This window comes from Sander lucioperca, chromosome 21 (genome assembly GCF_008315115.2).
Source record: "Sander lucioperca isolate FBNREF2018 chromosome 21, SLUC_FBN_1.2, whole genome shotgun sequence".
NCBI classification, from domain to species: domain Eukaryota; kingdom Metazoa; phylum Chordata; class Actinopteri; order Perciformes; family Percidae; genus Sander; species Sander lucioperca.
Window position 1 is genome coordinate 22,939,818 of NC_050193.1, and position 19,983 is coordinate 22,959,800.

General features: G+C 41.9%; 1 protein-coding gene across 3 annotated transcripts in view; it reads left to right on the forward strand.

The window, feature by feature from the left end:
- gas7a (growth arrest-specific 7a) overlaps positions 1-19,983 on the forward strand; it is a 39,439-nt gene that overhangs the window by 13,950 nt on the left and 5,506 nt on the right. Inside the window, exons 4-11 of one of the 3 annotated variants that reach the window (XM_035996438.1) lie at positions 694-779; positions 3,742-3,804; positions 9,584-9,673; positions 10,973-11,088; positions 14,289-14,363; positions 15,730-15,808; positions 17,307-17,438; positions 18,273-18,396. In XM_035996438.1, the coding sequence (XP_035852331.1) occupies positions 694-779; positions 3,742-3,804; positions 9,584-9,673; positions 10,973-11,088; positions 14,289-14,363; positions 15,730-15,808; positions 17,307-17,438; positions 18,273-18,396 (765 nt within the window). Of the gene's footprint in view, positions 1-693; positions 780-2,192; positions 2,437-3,293; positions 3,805-9,583; positions 9,674-10,972; positions 11,089-14,288; positions 14,364-15,729; positions 15,809-17,306; positions 17,439-18,272; positions 18,397-19,983 lie in introns of those variants that run through there. The other 2 variants (XM_035996439.1, XM_031319002.2) reach the window with 2 other exon arrangements.

Here is a 19,983-nt window from a genome sequence, read left to right on the forward strand (position 1 = left end):
ACATTTACTGGTCAGTAACAGAGGTAAACGAAGGTTGTAGATTTCTTAATGTCACTTTTAAGTCATGTGGCCCAGCATCCCCGGCTGTAAAATGTGTGGCCTCAGGGGTCGCACTCTGCTGGGCTCACGTGTTTACCGTCAGCTGGAGATGGGACGATTTGATATGCAATGAGCAGACAGCTCATGAATCACAAGCGATGAAGAACCATTAAGGGCCCTTAAGGATAAAAACCGTGGACGTTACTACAGATTAGTGAAGGGGAGGCCAATAAATGTCATTCCTTCAATATGTGGATGGATGGATATATGTATGTGGGAAGAGAATGTACACTGTAGAAACCTGAAATAATAATAATTCTGGTACAAGAAGACAAAAAAATCAACAAATGCTCCACTTGGCTTTAAACTGCCAATAAACAAAAGCTGCATGAAATAGTCATTATTTTGTTGTGAGGGAGAACAAATCAAAGTCTGTCTGCTCTAAAAATGCAAACCACAGCTTGGACGAGGCAATATTTAGATGTCAAAATCTCAGTAAAATGTGACTTTTTTGCTGTAATTGTGTCGCCTCTCAAATCGTCGATTCGCCTCGCTTCCCACCTGGCCATTTTATGTGAAGTTATTGTACAAAAGTAAGAGTCCAGCTGTCGCTTTGATCAATAATTTATGGTCAATGATCTGTTTTGTCCACAGCAAATGGATGCCACAGCAGTACAAAGACCAGTCAGCCCACAGAGGCCACTGATGTTGCTCTAAGGAAACCCACCATGATCAAACAGGTAAGCCAAAAGGGTCGGCTTTGTTTGCACACAAAGAGGTTCAGACTGTCTTCAGTCTGATGCTTCACATATTGATGAAGTTGTTTCACAGTGTCTGTTTCCCTTCATGGTTTTATGTAGTAAACAATAAGTGGATTAATTGATTTGGTCATCGACCAACAAGTCCATCGAGTTAAACAACAAAACACGTTCGAGATCTTAGTCATGCTGTAAAAAATAATGACATTGGGTTCAAAAATGAACCGTGGTCCTTGGAAAAGTTGGATGTTTTGTTGACACATCCACCTCAACCTCCTCCTTCTGCGGACTTTGTCTCTCTGTTTTATTATCACCCGACAGCCTCCTTTCCTCTCGTCATAATTACTACGGCCGCTAGAGGCTTTGTCACTTGAACATAAACACGTTTTTGGTAAATAGCTGAAATGACTGATGCTGTCGTTCTTTTTGGGAGGACAGTCTCATGTTTGTGTTGTGTAAGTCTGATATGTTACGCTGTTTCCCTTCATGGTTTTACATAGTGCTGAAACAATAAGTGGATTAATTGATTTGTAGATCGCCAGAAAATGCAACTTTGATAATCTAGTAATTATTTAAGAAAAGCAGCAAGTCTTCAAATTAAAGAATTGAAATTGAAATTGTCGTAAAATTGGAATATGAAAATGTTTTTTTTTAAAACAAAACAATCTGAAGACAATACCTTGGACTCTGGGAACTCGGAATTGATTTTTCACAGTATTCATATGAACGATAACTTGAAAAAACAATTAAAAGCTTTGAGACAGAATGGGTAGATCTTTCAGTTGGGTTTTGTAAACACAACATTCAAAGTTGACCCCTCCTCCCCAGCGAGTGTAAGCCAACCCCAGATTCTCTCTAGTTTTGGACCAAGCTTTTTCCACTTGGCATTTTGCCTCTCTATATTTGCTTTTTTTCTGCGCTGTGTCTGTCTGTCTGTCGTGTGCTTACGATCTGGCACTTGGTCTCTGCGTTTTTATAGAGGTTGATGCTCAGAAACGTTCCAAACACAGCAAAATAAGAAATATTCGGCAGACGGCAGGGTCTCTGCAGATACAGACACTGCCACACGCTTCTAGTGGGTCATAAGTGATGATTGAGAGGGATTACTTTTTATTAGACTTTACATTGTCATTTAAGAAAATCCTAGTCATTGTAGGCCTGCCTTTAAGCAGTTCCCCATCCACATTCACAATCTCTATCCTCTTGTCTTGAGTGGCCTTAGTGCAAAAACATTGAATCCACTTTTGGTGCTTTCTCCCATTTCAACAATTCTTTCCACAATCTGATATTGGTGTTTCCATGATGTAAAGCTGCCTGTCTACTGAAAGCAGGGCCGCTCCCACAGCTCTGATGGACCCGGGCCAACATTGATTACATGCCAACCCACGTGACTAATTACGAGTCAGATGAGGGCATACCGTTTCATGATCACACAGGAGAGTATAGATGGACAGACATGTTGGTGCCATATGGGCAGCTGAAATTTGGACTCCCACTTGTCAGAGTTTGTCAGTTTTGGAAAGGAGGCCAGCCAAGACAGTAGAAGCTCACACTGGGAGCGCTGAGACCACGGATCACAAAACCTGGACTGGGATTGTGGTGGTCCAAGCTGGCCGCCGCCATGTTCTGTGCAGCAAAGGTGAGAACGCGGTTGTTGTGCTCGTTCATGCGGGTTTGTTCTGGCTGTGATGGTGTTGTTGGACCAGCGCAGGTGGATGTTGTGAGAAGGTGTGAGGGGTTGCTGATCACGTGTGCCGCCGTAGCCGCTCTGCACACAGCTTGTGTTTGATGCCTCGGGCTGTCATGTGAGAGAGATGATAACGATGTAGCAGCCGCCGTCTTGCACGCACATACTTACAGTAAACATGAGAATAGCGTTGACAACACATAAATACACAAATATTTCATATTTTTGCGCACTATGTTGACACAGTCCTAAATCTGCCTCATCAACCCACTTTTATAACCCCTTCCATCTTAAGCACACACACACACACACACACACACACACACACACACACACACACACACACACACACACATTTCTTCCAATACATTAACACACAATCAGAGAGGCTGCATCTCATTGGCTGCCTGTTTTCCCTCCAGCTCTCTCTCTCCTCCCCTCCTCCTCTGGTTTCCCTCCCAATCGTAATTATCATCATCAAAGATCATCATTCAACCATTTCCATCAAACCAACCCCCACCACCGGTACCTTCACCACTTCTGCTCCCTCCTCCCACACTATCTGCCTCTCTGAGGAGGGAGGTGTGGCAGGGATCATGTAAATTCCCCTCTTCCTCCTCCTTCTCCTCCACCTCCTCCTACTCTTCCTCTTCTTACTATTTCTTTCTTTATGCCCCCCCCCCCTGCATCCTCGCCTTTACACTCCAGCATCTCCATCCATGAGCTGGCTCGGTGTCTCGCTCAGCAGTCTCTCTCTCTCTCTCTCTCTCTCTCTCTCTCTCTCTCTCTCTCTGCATGGACATCGTTAGGTGAGGGGTGGAGGTGAGGCTGGGTGGGGGTGAAGGGGACGCAGAGCCCCTCGCAGGCAGCATCCATCTCCTCGCAGCCTTCATCCTTAAAAACTCGCGTGACAGCAGCTTAACCGGAGGCTAGACTTCGTCACACTCCGACAGCCGCCACAGATTCCTCCTACACCCCCCCCCCCCCACACACACACACCCACCCCCACCTCTAACGCTACCTTACCAACGCCACACACCCTCCCCCCCCCACCCCCCGTTGCAACGCGACTCCTCTCCACTCACTCCGTAGCCTGTGAGTCTGAAGGCAGCCTCGGTGCGTGGAGGGAAATAGTGAGAGAGGAGAGAGTGAGGCTTTCCCAGAATAGAGAAGCAGGAGGAGGTGAGAGGGATAACGATGGAAGCCAGCTTTGACACTGAGGAGAGTTTTGACGATCCCTCCTGTCTCACCCCGCAGCCCCCCGGCTCTGTTTCGCCAGCCAGGAGGCAGATCAAGGAGGTCAAGGAGACCAAGATCACTGTGAGTACCCTGGAGCTCCAACTTCTTCTTCTTCTTCTTCTTCTTTCAGTTCTGCTGTCTCTCCATCTCCATCCTCTTTGAGTCTCCTCATGTGGTTGGAATAAGTTCATCTTTTTTTTTCTCTCTTTTTACTATCATCTGTTGACATCGTCTTCAAGCTCAAATCATAATGCATTATGGGTTCTCGTGGAGTAACATGGGGTTCCCTGTGTATTGGATGCTGATTAGTCTGAATAAAGAAGCTGTCCAGGACTCTTGCACTCATTTCTGACTGGCCTCGATCCATAATATTGATTTAATGCCTGTCAGCGATTCATTAATGCTCTCAAGACACTGAAATGTGTGTCTTCGCTTTGCAATTTTTCACCATATTGAAATGTAAAGTGAAAAGTACGGAACTGATCCGCAGACTGTGGTTGGTATTTTTTAGAATCGCTTCTGTCTGAGCGATAAAGATCTTGATCTCTGAGTGTTTTCATCGAGTTGTTGCTCAGTGTGATACTCTATTCCCTCCTCGTTCTTTCTCAAAGGACTCCACATGTAATCTGCAGGGCTGTGCGGGTCACACAGCAGCATTGGGAACGCTTTTGTGCGCTAGACTATGAGGAACTCCCCCTTTAGCTTATAGTAGTGTTTGGACTGCACAGTCCTCTGCATCAGCCTGTAATACGGCTAAAAGGAGGAACTGCTCTTCAATAAAGTATATAGTTTCTTTGTCTTAAGATGGCCAGAGAGAAGCTGTGGTGATGCGATCAGTTATAATGATGACTGTGGGAGGGGGTGAGGAGACAGTGTGGTGGTGATGGTCAGGGGAAGACAGACAGAGGTGCTTTTGTGTCTCGCAGGGTCTGATTTTGCGCTCGGTGGGCTCGCTGACCTGATGCAGCCACGGGAGCCGTCAGTCTGGCTATTGTGAAAAACCCCTCCAGACCTGCGTGACATGCAGCAGGTCCAGTTTCCATGGTGACAAAAGCAATAGCACTGATTAATAGGTGTTGAAATGGAAAACACTGGCATAGGAGAAGATGAGACGGGAAGCCATTTAGAGATTCACAGAAGACATACTGTTTGAAAAAATATGATTTTCTTTCTCTCTCTTTGCAGGGCCTTTTCTAAAGCTTTCAACGCTCAAAGATCTATTGTGAATCTTTGCTCCATGATAATCCAGGGGAATTCTCATGTAGAGCTGAAGCATGAGAGCTTTTTTTGTATTTTAAACATGATTTTATATCTTAATCGGTTACCAAAAAACAGGATTGCAGAGAAGTGTTCATTTCTGAAAACACAGCGGGTAAATGGAAGGAAATACTCAGCGTACAGTGCAGCAGTGTAAACAAGAATCATGCATGGATGTTTGTTATTTCTGCTGCAGCTGATGAAGATAAAATATAAAATACAGGTGAAGATGGTTGAAACTGTAGCAGTGGCTGGATGACGTCAGTCCACAAAGGTGTCTTTTTGTTCGCCTAGATGCACCTCACATTACACAACCCTCCACAGTTGTCATGGTGATGCACACATCCATGACTGTTGGCAAAATGGACCCTCACAGGACGCCGAGGCTTCACAAGATAGGAGACACTGTACCCTTGTTTTCACCTTCACAGTGTGGCCAATCAAAACAAATGCATTTCTATGTTTTTTCCAGCCTATTAGACATTCGTTCACGTGAGGTTTGACTCGTTCCTATGCTGCGTATGCTTCTGCGTAGGCACTGTGTGTGTGTGTGTGTGTGTGTGTGTGTGTGTGTGTGTGTGACAGTAGCTCGTTAAGAGTGTCATCTGGCCTCGTTGGTGGGACACTGACAGGGCTTTTTGATTGATCATTGAATTATCATCAATCATTGGAGACAAAAAGGGAGGAATGGAGGCAGAATGGAGTCTGTGATTATTTGTTGTGTGTGTGTGTGTGTGTGTGTGTGTGGGTGGGGGGTGGTCTTTTACAGCAAAAGTAATTTGTCGCTTAGCAACAGCAGCAGAGCATCCTACAGTCACATTTGCTGAAATATTCTGCTCAGAAATGGATGTGAGTAGCAAGTGTTTCAATCATTTGTTCGACAGCCAAATTATTTTTTTTTTTTCTAACATCCCTCATGGGCCATTTCCTTTTTCACTGTGTCATGATTTTTTTCCCTGTATTCAGCAAAACAAAAAAATAATAAATGAATGATGTAAAAACATTAAACCGTAGCCTATAATGAAACAGACTGAATGTTTATGAACGCTTATTGAGGACAAAATGTCCCAATTCCCTCATAACAGATGCACCGTTATATGTTGCTTGCAGCATTGTTTTGTGCCAAACTGTAACATTCAAAGATGAAATATGGCGACACAGCCTGCTGCAACATTCCAAGTCCAACAACTTAGATCCTTCAGAAGGATTTATTACATGCTGTGTAATAAAGGTAATCTATATTAATATTTTATTTCCAAACCCGGGAGCACCTTACTAAGCAGCCATAAAGGAGAAGTAAGTTAGCCAGACAGCCTTCCTTTAGATAAATGGTCTCATTTTCTGCTGGATGTGAGAGGCAGATAAACAGCAGTCATGATAGAAGTGGGGTCAGTGTAATGGAAAATCTAGTGCCCATGACAATCAGTATGATCTCTGAGGCAGAAAATGAACAAAGTGACCGGTCGGCGCACAGAGTAAATCACACCGTTGTTCCTTTGGATTGTGAAGTGTTACTGTAAATAAATGTGTCTCTTGTGTATGCATGCTTTCTGACGTATGCCCGTTTGGCAGGTGGCCATATTAGTATTTCCTCTGGATTTGTAGTGATTATATAACAGAGAAGAGTATTACTCATCTGTTTTTGAAGTTGTTTATTGGAAGCTGTTCAGATCAAGTGCTGCAGTGGCAGTGCAGAGAATGAGGGGGTCAATGTCGAGTGTTTATTGGAAGTTCAGCTTTTTCACGCTCGATATTTGCGATGTCGAAAGCTGCAGAGTTTTATGCAAAACTCCACCCAACTTATCGTCATGAATCACACAGAGAGGCTGCAACAGAGAAGAGAATCTCAAAGACGGAGATGTTGTACATTAAAGTAATATTTTGGAGTATAAATCAGATGTGTGTGCAATGTAAAAGGAGAGAAAGAGCTTAAAGAGAATTTATCACCAGCTCTGCAGTATCATGCAGCTTTTTACAACGTTCTGCCTTTTTGTTTTGGTTCTCCAGTTAGACATTGACTGGTTGAGTTTAACTACTTTCATTAACTCCAACATATACAATTGTAGGCACCTTCAAAAGAGCTCTCAGAAGCTGATCGTACCGTACGCTACCTACTCAGCCCCAAACAACACAAATACATTTAGTGACTGTTAAAATAGAGTGAATATTGGTTAGATAAGGACAGAAACACAGGGATGATAGTGGGATGAATGATAATGTTGCTCCATGTCTGCTGGATGTAAATAGACAACTCTAGTCATAATAACTTTAATGTGATAATACTGTATATGAATGTTGTGTTAAAGCGGCTATAATCGCTATTTTTATAATCACAATGTATCAAATAACAATGTGAACGGGGTCCCGCGTAGTGATGAACCTACACAGTACGATCACCTAAATCTACAGCTACCCGCAACTTTACAGCTATTTATATTTATCTGTTCGACCCACAACTTTACTGGTTTAATTCACTCTTACCGCTCTGCTTGAAAAACCCACTGTACACTACCTGCTCAGCAGCATCAAACATTAGGCTGCATTCACATCAAATCAGGCATTCTCCCATTCATTTGAATGTGTGTAGTGCATTTAGGTTGCGGCGGTGGGGACTGCAGGGGATGCCGAAAAAATGCGCTGCGGCCATGTGGCAAAAAGTTTAAACAGATTCAACTTTTGGAGAAACGCAACCCAATGTCACGCTGAAGTAGCCAATCATGTAACCAGATTGGCTATTGCCAATCAGACTCAAGACGCCCACACGATGAAGAACCTTGTTTACCATGTAGGATTGAAGCATTCCGCTATTTACCAAGCAATAGAATGGAGTGTAAAGTAGTGTTTCACGTTTAGTCACTCAATTTGGCCTTGTGCATCAGTTTAAAACCCATTATAATTATAGGCCCTGCATCCTGGTTAGTTAAGGAATGAAAATGTATTTTTTAATCTGTCGATGCGGACAGAAAATCCCTTATAGGACCCGGCATATTAGCCACATGGCTAAATGCTGCTGTAGGTTGGCAAACTGCTTTTATGTGTATTACTGCCATCTTTTGGATTGTTGGGGTTAAAGTTCACAACATGACGTCACACAATTGTAACACTCCCCCACCGCCTTACAACCCTGCACTAATAGCCACAACGCCTGATTCGGTGTGAATGCAGCCTAAAGCCACCTACACATGATAAGCGGCAAAACCGCCTTGCGCCGGCCGTTCCATTGATTTCCTCTGGGGATATGCTCTCTGCTACCCCTGGCATCGTGCCCCGCTCGGATTTGCCGCTTTGCGATGCACTCAAAGTTAAAATGATTTCAAATATGACCTAAGTGCCGCTGACCTTTCAAAAGTGCAACCAATGAGATAACAGCATGTTGTTACCTAGCAATGGGAAATAGCTTCCTTGCCACCCTTGATGGCGAATACCTGCGCTGTGCTTTGCTCTCTGCGCTTTGCTCTCTGCGCCTTACCTAGCGGTGCACAGAGAGCAAATCGCTTATCATGTGTAGGCGGCTTAAGCAGCTGAAGAGACAGATATTTCCCTCAGGAGTTGGTAGAGACCAAACCAGAGCTAAAAGAGAGAGAATAGTGACATTCCTCAGGTGGATACCAACACGACTCCAAATGAATGATCCTGTTGCACTGTAACTGCTGGATGTATAAAAAATAAGCAACTGTTTCCAACCAAGTTTAACATATGAACTTTATTAGGTGATGATGAGCCCTTATAATATTGGAACCATATAGCTCAAATTTTGATAATACAAGGAGTAAGTTCCAAGTGTTTGTGTTTCTTTTGCAATGATTGTGTGGGCAAAAGCATTTCACATGACCTGCAGTTTCAACTGTCGGACACCACTCTCATCTTCAGCCACTGGCATACGTGAAGTGACACCATGTTGTTCAGACGATTCAAATGATTCCTGTCACACCTTTTTATTGGAAAGTTAAAAGAATGAAGCAGTTTGTTTGAGCCAGCTGGTTAACGCTCCATGTTTTTCTTCAGTCTGTGTGACAGCCGTACAGTGGTGTGCTCATGCAGTAAACACTATGACTCAGTGTGTTTGTGGATGAAGCATCCTGTCTGGATGCCCATGTAGTTTGCAGCAGCGGTTGACATGGCACAGAGGGCATCTTGCAGTGCCAGGAGGGAGGGCTCACAGATGGTGAACATTACATAATTGCAGCCCCAAGAGTAATTGAAGACTCTGTGGACCACGGAGTCTGTATTCAGGCTGAGTGCTGCGTTTGTTTATCTGCAACACAACATATTCTCAAGTGTATAAAGTTGTTTTATTCATACTGTAGTACAAAAGGTTTCTCTGTGTTTTGGAGTGGACATGGTTGTCTCTCTTTCCCCCTGAAGGCCCATGGGTCACCTTCTGGATGGCCAACATTAGTATGTTTACTCATGCCTGACCTTTTTCTTCTCATCTGCATGATCCAAATAAAACCCAGGCCTGTTACCTCACTGCCTTAAATACATCATTTCAACTCCACTCCTCTTGTCTTCTTCTGACTTCTCACAGATCTGTTATTTGTTTTATTTCTCAGTAAGGTCGTTGCTATCAGTCATCTCTGTATTTCTTCTCTTTTCGCTTCAGATCAACTGTGTGACTTTCCCTCTGCCTGGAGAAAGCCCGGAGCAGCAGCTCCTGAAGCCCAACGAATGGAGCTACTGCGATTACTTCTGGGTGAGTTTGGCTGAAACGCAGAAACTACCGTGTAACTATCCCTTGTGATATTCTGGTGACGATGATGCAGTACTGTATAGTCACTGTAGTCTGAAAACCATGGGTGACATGGAGGAGATGTGGCTACAAACAGGCAGCGCATAAATGATAAATTGGCTGGTGCCAGTATATCCTGCCCAGATATCGCTGTCAGGTGAAAACCTTGTATGTCCAAAACTATTGTTTTTCGGGAAATGAAAATGTTCATTTGAAAACATTTGATTGAACATTTTAACTCAGACGAAATTCGCCTCACCGTATTACAAATATTTGTAAAATCCACAGAGAGATGTAAACGGTGACTGATAGCATTGATTTAAAATGACAAAATATGGAGATACAAGGTTGCAGCCCTACAGCAACGATATATAGCTTATTATCATTCACTATGTATGTGTTTGGTCCAACTATCCACCCACCAGAAAAAGCTCCAGAAGGTTCCTGTCAACACATTTTGTTGACCTTTTTAGAGCAAATCTTTGCTGGGAAATGTAAAGTGCAGTTAAAGGCATCTAATGCTTACATTAGATTATGTAACTAAATATGGCTGTGTGAATAGAAAGCAAATGGATCCTCTCTGGTTTAACAAAAGGCACAATTGGCTTTCGTGTTGAAGTAGGCGAATCTCAGGTGGAAGACTGATCGACCAGCTTCTGTGCAAACACAGTGATCATCCTGCTTCCAATGTCTCCCTAGTGGCTGCTGCGACTTTCCGTTTCCATACATTTCCATCCTAAATTAGATTTGTATGGAAAAACCCTTCAGCCTGCATAATTGACTGAAATCCGATACGTGTTTCCTCCTCCATTATTACTCTTTGGCTCCTTGTTTGCAGCCTGTTGTGTCATTGCTGCTTGTGATGTTTTGTACATCCACTGACCTGCTGCTCAAACCTGCTGTGTGAAATAAATCTGGCACCTCTGTTCCGCATCAGTCCTGTCACAAACAAGACAAAGCGCTGCACATCCCCACACCCTGTTCTGGTGCTCTGAAACACATACACACACACACACACACACACACACACACACACACACACACACACACACACACAATACACATCCACCCATCAGTGATTGACGCACACACACCAACGCATGTCCTCCTTGACATGCAAGTGTGAGTCACATTTTCAGAGCTTATTCTCACAAACCCCTACACACTTTCAAACATATGGTACTCAATAAAGATGTGTTGACTGTAGCTGTGGTTGTTCATTGGTCCACTGCTGTTTTTGAATGATGCTCTCCTCCTCCTCAGAATGACAAAAAGGACCCCCAGGGGACCACCTCGGTGGCGGGCTTCGAGGTCCTTCTGCAGAAGCAGCTGAAGGGTAAACAGATGCAGAAAGAGATGGCTGAGTTTATCCACGAGAGGTAACAGTTTAATTTCTGATCATACTGTTCTAACAGCAAAACAGAGACTGCAGTTTTTTTGGACAGCAGTTCTGATTAATGAATAAAGGACAGTGTCAGACAGAAGCTCTAGAGGCAGAAATATTTCCATTGAAGGAGCCAGAGAAGCTTTTATTAGAGTAAAAGTTGGTTACATGAAATAAGCTCAGCTAAAATAAAAAAAATGTTTGATCCTGGAAGACCAGTAGGCTAAGTATTATGTCAGTAAACTCCTCTCTTAAAGGATAAGTCTGGTGATATTCTATCTCTTAGGGTCAACAAATCTCATGAAAAGACCAAAACAAACATTGACTTCTAACAAGTAGTGTGTGTGTGTGTGTGTGTGTGTGTGTGTGTGTGTGTGTGTGTGTGTGTGTGTGTGTGTGTGTGTGTATCACAGCCTAGTCTATATTCACGACGTTCAACTTCTGGGATTGCTCCGTTGCCGCCGGAAATTCCACCGGATTTCACTCTTTTCAGCCGGATGTCTGTTTCCTTCCGCTTTCTTTGTGTTGTAATTTTAAACTATAGTCGATTTATGAGGACGATGGTTAACTGCTCCTCAGATCTCTGCAGGGTAAATCCAGACAGCTAGCTAGACTATCTGTCCAATCTGAGTTTTCTGTTGCACGACTAAAACAACCTTTGAACGTACAAGTTCCTTCCCGAGGCTATTTAGCAGCGGCACCTTTGCTCTGCCCTGTGCTTAGTGCCGCCCATGACGATTGTGATTGGTTTAAAGAAATGCCAATAAACCAGAGCACGTTTTTCTCCCATCCCGGAATGCTGTGTGGACTAGCCAGACCCTCCTTTGCAGCGTAGACCTTCCTCCTCCTTTGTAGAGGAAGGTCTTGCAAAGCGAGACTAATAATAACATAACCATGAACACACACTGTAGTTTATTTTGACTCAATCCCACATACACTATCCTGCTTCCACAAATACTCACAAAAGCGCCAAATGTAGATTAATCCGCCGCTGAAACTAATCCCCAACAAATGCACTACTTACTCCAGACTGAGTAACATTTGATAGAAACTACAGTGATCAGCTGTTTTAGGAAATTGCTAAGCCTTTTGAAAAAAGAAAAAATGTATATATTTTTAGTCATCCTTAAAGATGTAGGTGTTGTATGAGACAGACTAACACATTGCTGGTTTGGGTCTTTTCATGGGATGAGTAACACTACAGTAACAAACTCTTTAACCTTCTTTTCCAATGGTTTTGAGTCCAGTTTTGCCAATTCTGGTGACTAGTAAACACAGCTTCATTGTTCATCATGGTCAGAAAAATAAATTCATGCCCCTTCGTATTGTTCCATAGAGCTGTCAGAGTTTAATCTGTGTGTGTTATCGCCATCAGTATTTGTAAGTCTGTTCATTTGTCTCTGTTAACATGCAACACACATGGAAACTTTAAGACACTTCTGGCTTCATTTATTTTGTTAAGGGAAATTGAACAACATCAAGTAGTACTGCAGGTAATTATAGAAATGACACTTTACAAGTGGTAAGGACAATTTAGTATTTTTGGACTACTTGTACTGTACATCAGCATTAACATGTTATGGTACTTGATAGCCTACTTTTACTGCACTACATTTATGACAGTTATAGTTATTAGTTAATTTGCGAGTTCAGCTTTTGCATACATTAATGGGCTTATAAAATATGATACTTTTTCTTCTTTTTTAAACTACCCAACAGTACTGTATTTAAAGTAAATTGAATGCATGGTTTTTCTTACACTCTAGTACTACTGTTTTTACTGAAGTAAAGGATCAAAATACTTGATACTACATAAACATAGAGGATCAGATTTACAAAATGTACGAACATGTGTACTTTTTATCACCAAAATAACTAAATCAAAAGGCAGTTTTTGTTAGCTGTATGAAAACCTTACCTCAAAGTTCTGCATCTGTCATGGCCATGCATATTTAAGTTCTTAAAGCTATAGTGCGTAGTTCTGTCACCCCCATGAGGAATTCTAAGTAATGACAACAAAACTGTCAGCGCGTCCACATGATACAAGCCTTCCGTGACCGTGCAACCCCCCCGCCCCCTTTCCCCTCCCCTCCACGCAGTTGCTAGTAGCCGAGGAGGACATGGAGGATTAAAAAAACATGATGGACTCTTCAGAAGAGGTAATTATCTTCACTCGAGTTTCTGCCAGGGAAAGTCACCGGACGCCACAATCTTTTGAATATAGTCATACTGAGAAATACAGGGAGAGTTGTGTGGAGCTGCTAGTCTTAATTAGCTTTGTAGCAACTCATTTAGCGATGGCTTGAATGTAACGGATGTTCATTAATATCAAAAAGTTACACACTAAAGCTTTTAAAGGTCTGTGGGGTTCCAAGCGTTTTTCTTATTGCTGCAATTTACGCTCGCACCCAGTAATTAAAGTGTCTTTAGATCTCAACAGGAAATGCATAGATAGCTTAGCTCCCACTGAATCTGAAACAGGATGTCAAAAAACAACATGAATAGTAGGAGTTCAGTTAAAACCTTTACATCCGATCTCACGTCTCTCTATAGAATTAGCTCCACCTAATTGTACAAAAGCTCTATTCACATCCTGGTCCCAGTCGTGGGAAGTTAATGAGGATTCTTCTCTGAATAAACTCTCAGGTTTGATTCACGAGGCCCCCATCTCCCAAATCTTTCAGTGAGATTACTATTCAGTGCTGACCTTTCTGTGTTGTTTCGCTGTGTTGCTCGGTGCTGCCGAGTATCCGAAGATTTTGGTCAAAGGATGGGCTTTGTGACCTTCTTTAGGTGACAGATTTACTCAGGTGTGGATGGTAAATGTGAGACCGGTGCAGGAATTGAATGTCACAGAGGGCACAGACATGGCTACTCTGGCTGAATGGCCTTCAGGCAAATATGATCACATTTCCATCTCTCAAATGAGCATTGAAATGAGAACAGCCATTCTGAAAATGTGCTGTTCTGTACAATACTGCTGCAGAGTTTTTCACAAGTACAATGGGATTATTGATGTACACGGGTCACTGTTAGATTTCAGCTTTGCAGAAAATTGTAGTAAGTAGTTTCTTTAATTCTGCTGCAGTGCACCCCTGAAATGGTCTGTGTTAAAGCATATTTACCACCTCCCTAAAGCGGTTTCTATCCTTCCTTGAGCCAGGCAGCTTTCACATCTTGGTCTTTGTGTTTCAGGATAAAGATTGAAGAAGAATATGCCAAGAACCTCTCCAAGCTGTCTCTGAACCCCCTGGCAGCACAGGAGGAAGGGTGAGTGCAGTAAATAAAAGCTGTAAGACCAAATAGTGTGTGCAGCTCGAAAGCTCCCTCTGCAAAACAGGATAGTAATTACAGGACTGTGTCTAAAAATAGGAGTTTTTTAAATGGCCGTATCCCCACAGTTTTTGTGTTTGATGCACCATGTTACTATGATCAAAGAGTGGATGTTTTTTCATGTCTCTCTGTCAGCAAAATAACAGAAAAATCTTTGAGCAGATCTCAAAATCAGTGGACAGAAAAGATAAGGCTTGGCTCGAGAAACAGTGGATTTTGGTTGCTTTCCAGCTTTGGAAATTCCTTGATTATAGAACATTTTTGCCATAAAAATGAAACTAATGGAGACACAAACACTAGTCCAGATATTAAGCTTGCAGGGTCAGACAATTAGAAAAGTCGTAAACAAGCCAACAGCTTAATCCCATTTATCTGGCAGAGAAGATGAAGGCGTACTGTAAAATTACAGCCTGAACTGTGCGTTGTAAACATCCATCACAATTTACAGCCGGACTTTTCAAAATAAAGTGGCGCTAATTTGGTAAAACTGTCAGCTTGTTTACAACTTGTCTGACTGCTCATGTCTGTTTACAATGGCATTATAACCAGTGGTGGAAGTATTGAGATCTCCATTACAAGTAAAATTCCTAAATTTATTTTATTTATTATTTAATTTATTACCAGAAAACTGAAGTACTCAATATGCAAAAAGGCATTTTTCATATATTTCAATATTATAATTGGATTATTGTTGCTGATACTTTGACGTGGAAGCAACTTTTTAATACTATTAAGGTTTATAGATTGTTGGATAGCCTGTTCTGTAACAGTGGATCATATTTTATAAACTAATCATATGTTTTACATATAAAATCTTAGACTGATAAGTAATATAACTGTCAGATAAATGTAGAGGAGTGAAAAGAACTATTTTTAATGGAATAGAAGTATAAAGTATCATAAATTGGAAATAGTCAAGTACAAGTATCTACAATTGGACTTGTGCAGTACTTGAATAAAGGTAATTGGTTGATGTCCACCAGTGGAAACGACGGCTGGGGCATTGACAATTAAACGCAACTTGTAATAAAAAGAGTTTTTGTTTCAAGTTTAATGGTGTGTTTATCTCATAAGCAGGTCCGGCTACCTTGTGTAATACCAGCAGTAACTGAGCATTACATCCAAGAGTTTGCATATCAGTAGATAAACTATATTATTTAGTGGAGTGCAGGTTACAACAACAACAAAAAATCCCTGTTCATGACTAGCACATTCACAGTGCCGTGGTTCCCCATTTTTTTTAGTTAACATTGAAATGGTAGCCAGGATTTTCAGGATTTATTTGACATCAGTGCTTTCTCAGGACTCTGGGAGAAGCCTGGACTCAGCTGAAGAAGAGTCTTCATGATGAGGCTGAAGTTCACCTAAAGTTCTCCAGCAAGGTAATATCTGCTGTGATCGGAAAGGAATGCATTCATTGTGACATCTCATATAGAGGTGAAAACCATAAATTAATGGATTGACAGGAATATTAATCTGCAACTATTTTGATAATCGATTAATTATTTCGGTCACAAAAAAACACTGATTTTAGCTGCTTTTCTCTGTCATATATGGTGGGAAACTGAAAATCTTTGGGTTTCTGATTGATGGTCAGATAAAGCAAAAAATATGAAGAATCCACCTTCTTATATTATAATGGTCTTTTCTTACTATTTTTTGACATTATCTAGACAGAATGATCAATTGATTTGTAAATAATTTAGGTGTAAAAAAGTAATGAATGGCTAAACATGTATAGCTTTCTTCTCAAGGATTTTCACAAACATTTTAGAGTCTACCTTCATCCCTCTGGATGCCTTCGGTTTGCAGTTTTCTGCCCCCTCAGGTCAAGTGTTTAATGTTTTCAATCAAGTGAAGTAATGGATACTTGATCTGACCACATCCTGAGGTGACGCGGCTTGTTTACCTCAACCTTGTCAGCTCTGAGCGAAGAAAATGCCCTGTCCGCTGTCCGATTACCAGCGATGCAGAAGCCGCACACTGGCCATGCAGACGCAGCCTTAAATAACGCAGAGGCCGCCTCGGAGCTCTTTCATAGCCCTCTGTTGTCTAATTAATTAGTTACGTGTTCTGACGAACCCCTACCCAGAGCCATACAGCCGACTCCCTGCCCCACCACTTCTCTGACCCTCCATGCTTCACTATGAGATGGGTGAGGAGAAGGTAATGCGTGGTCAGGCAGGGAATGAGAAGTCTTATCAAGCCTGCACTCATTTTCTAAAAAGCAATACATTTCATCTGTATCTACCAGCTTTGGCATTTGCACGAGATTAGCATTCTGTGTGGAGATCCAACACTGCTGACAAGCTCTTTGTAATTTTGTGTGTCATAAAAGAAAAGACATTTTCATATTATTGGGCATGTGTTTGGTGGGAGAAATATAAACTGAGAACAAAAGTGTAATTGTCTCCCGTTGTGGTGATAGATGTGACTTTGTAGAACAGGAAACAGGCTTTATTAAGGAATGAGAGAAGCTGTACAGAGAAGCTGTCCGTTACCATGGTTTTAACAAACCTTTAAGAAAAATGCACCAGGTGAAGAGATGTATTGATTTTAGAGAAAGGTATTAATACAAAATATTTAGGTGATGTTATATAGTCACAGCATTTCTGTAGCCGTTGTTTTACCTGAGCGGAACTACACTTAGGCCCAGTGACGTTGGACTGGAGGGGGGGGGGGTTGGTGGGGAAGGGGACTGAGTACCCGGTGCACATGTGATACATAACCTAGGATGTCATATGGTCATGAGACAACAGAAACACTGCAAAACACTGCAAAATACAGTGCATACGGTAGGATAGAAGCTTGTTTGCCTTTTTTTACATGACACATCAAGAATTATTAAATAACCAACAGCTGAGAGACTTGTTTTCACAGCTCCACACTGAGGTAGAAAAACCCTTGCTGACGTTCAGGTGCGACAACTTCAAGAAGGACCTGAAAAAGTACGACCATCACATCGCCGACCTCAGGAAGCAGCTGGCGAGTCGCTACACAAGTGTGGAGAAGGTACCGATTCTGACATGCCAGTAGATTATTAATTTATTTAATAAATTAATGATAATTTAATTATTATTATTAATGGATTTTAGTCCAGATACAGCGCAATGGGCATTTTCAGATGACAGATATAGTATTTGTACATATACTGTAAAAGAAATTTCCCATCATTCCTAACTGGCCAATGTTTCCCTCCAAATAGTGATGGTCTAGTTGCACAAGAAAATACACATTAGTGTTTGTATAGATCAGAAAGTTACATAATGAAAAGAGCCTCAGTAACTCCTACACTTGGAACATGTTGGTACTTAACTGCTTCCCACATGCTAAAATCATTTCATCAATGAATTTGTTTCCTCTGTATACACACACACACACACACACACACACACACACACACACACACACACACACACAGTCACACACAGTCAGTGGGTTTAGGTTGCATCCATCCCACGTTTTCTTTCTGTTTTACTCTTAAAAAAAATAGATTTTCTTGGCACCACCGTTACTGTATGTTTACCTTTGAAACACTATTACACCATGACCTTCGGAGAGGTGCCTCAGTAAAGAATAAGAGGAAAGACTCAATGATATGGATTAAGAAAGATTAAAGGATGAGACCAGGATCGGAGCGTGTAGCCAACGTGAAAAGGCCGTAATGATTCTTGTATTAGATAGGTACAGTAAATCTGAGGATTATGCTGGAATGACTCATTGTTTCTACGTTCACACGTTCTACGTGTGTGTGTGTGTGTGTGTGTGTGTGTGTGTGTGTGTGTGTGTGTGTGTGTGTGTGTGTGTGTGTGTGTGTGTGTGTGTGTGTGTGTGTGTGTGACGCAGGCGCGTAAAGCCCTGGCAGACAGGCAGAAAGATCTGGAGGTAAAGACCCAGCAGTTGGAGATCAAACTCAGCAACAAGACCGAGGAGGATATCAAGAAGGCCCGAAGGAAATCCACACAAGCAGGTCAGAAGTCACAGAGTCAGAGCTTTAAATAAGAGCCAGTCACAGCAGCCATGTTTGGAGAAGTTTATTTGAACTTAAGGTGCCACTATGCCCCAAATAACTGCACTGACACACATGTAAGAGAATGCAAAAGGGATAGTTTGGTTGTTTTGATGGTTGGTTTTAAGAGGTACTCATCCATAGTCAGTGTATCACTAGTCTATATCCTTGAAGTTCCACTTCCGGGATTGCTCCGTTTCCTCCGGAAAATCCACCGGATTTCACTCATTTAGGTCGGATATCCGTTGCCTTAGGCTTCCTTTGTGTTGGCATTTTAAACTCTGGTGGATCTATGAGGACTATGGTTAACTGCTCCTCAGATCTCTGCAGGGTAAATCCAGACAGCTAGCTAGACTATCTGTCCAATCTGAGTTTTCTGTTGCACGACTAAAACATTTTTTACGTACACGCATTCCGTGTCCACACGACATTTTAATTTTTGAAAAAACTTTCAAAAATTAACAATAATTTGGAGGCCCCTCTGGAGTGACTCTGAGGACCCCAGGACGCAGGACGTTAACAGGGCAGCCCTATAATGGATGGGGGCAGCAGCAAAATGTATTTTAGCAACCTAAAAACATCAAGTGTATGCTATATTTAGAATATTTTCACCTCTTTACCTTGCCATCATACAGCCCTCTTCTGTCAGTGAATTGAAGCCGTTGTATCCATCTATAGACTCTTCAAAGCCACCAGACTCCTTTGAGAAAAAAAATGCGGAACACAGGAGCGAATGGTCTACTGCTGCTTCGATCGGTTAGTGACTTTGGTGAATCCAAACAAACTCTTTAAAACACCAAAGTCACACAATAACACAAACAAACTAACCGATTGAGGCAGCAGTAGACCAGTAGCTCCCGTGTTCTGTGAAGGTAAAATATATAAGTGTTGAATGGTGGCTTTGAAGAGAGCCTAGATAACTGTACAGTAGGCCATCTACTGCAAGTAATAAACTGACTATGAATAAGTACCTCATGCCCACTCAAAAAAAACTATCCCTCTAACATCTGTTCCTTGTGTTTTTAAGACATTGCTTTTGTGTGTGTGTTTTTAAAGGTAATCCTTTATTTAAATTAATTTTTGTTTGAATTACTGGCTGTTCACAGACAAGAGGCGACACTGCAGGTGATATATATTTGATGTGAAGGTAATTTGGTTTCGAGAAATTAGAAGGAGAATCACAGCAAAATACAGACACCCTGAGACCTGAGATACTCTGTGTGACATTTTAATAAGAAAGAAGATGAAGTAATGTTGTAATTGTTGTTCTCAGGCTTCTGTAGAGAGAAAAGCACTACAGGAACTTATCTCGTTTTTCTCTGTTCCGCTTAGTAGATTAGTCACAGTCCACAGCACTAATCAATGGCACTCATAGTTACAGTCAGCCTTGTGTCAGTGATCAGCGCTGCTGCCTCAAGGTTCGGCCAAATGTCATTACGGCTCACTGCACTTGCTGCCAAAGATGGAGATGTGTTTTTACCTTCACTGAGTGAATATTAATACGCTTCAGTCATGTTTCTGTTTCTGACACTTCTTCAGGTTTTATTT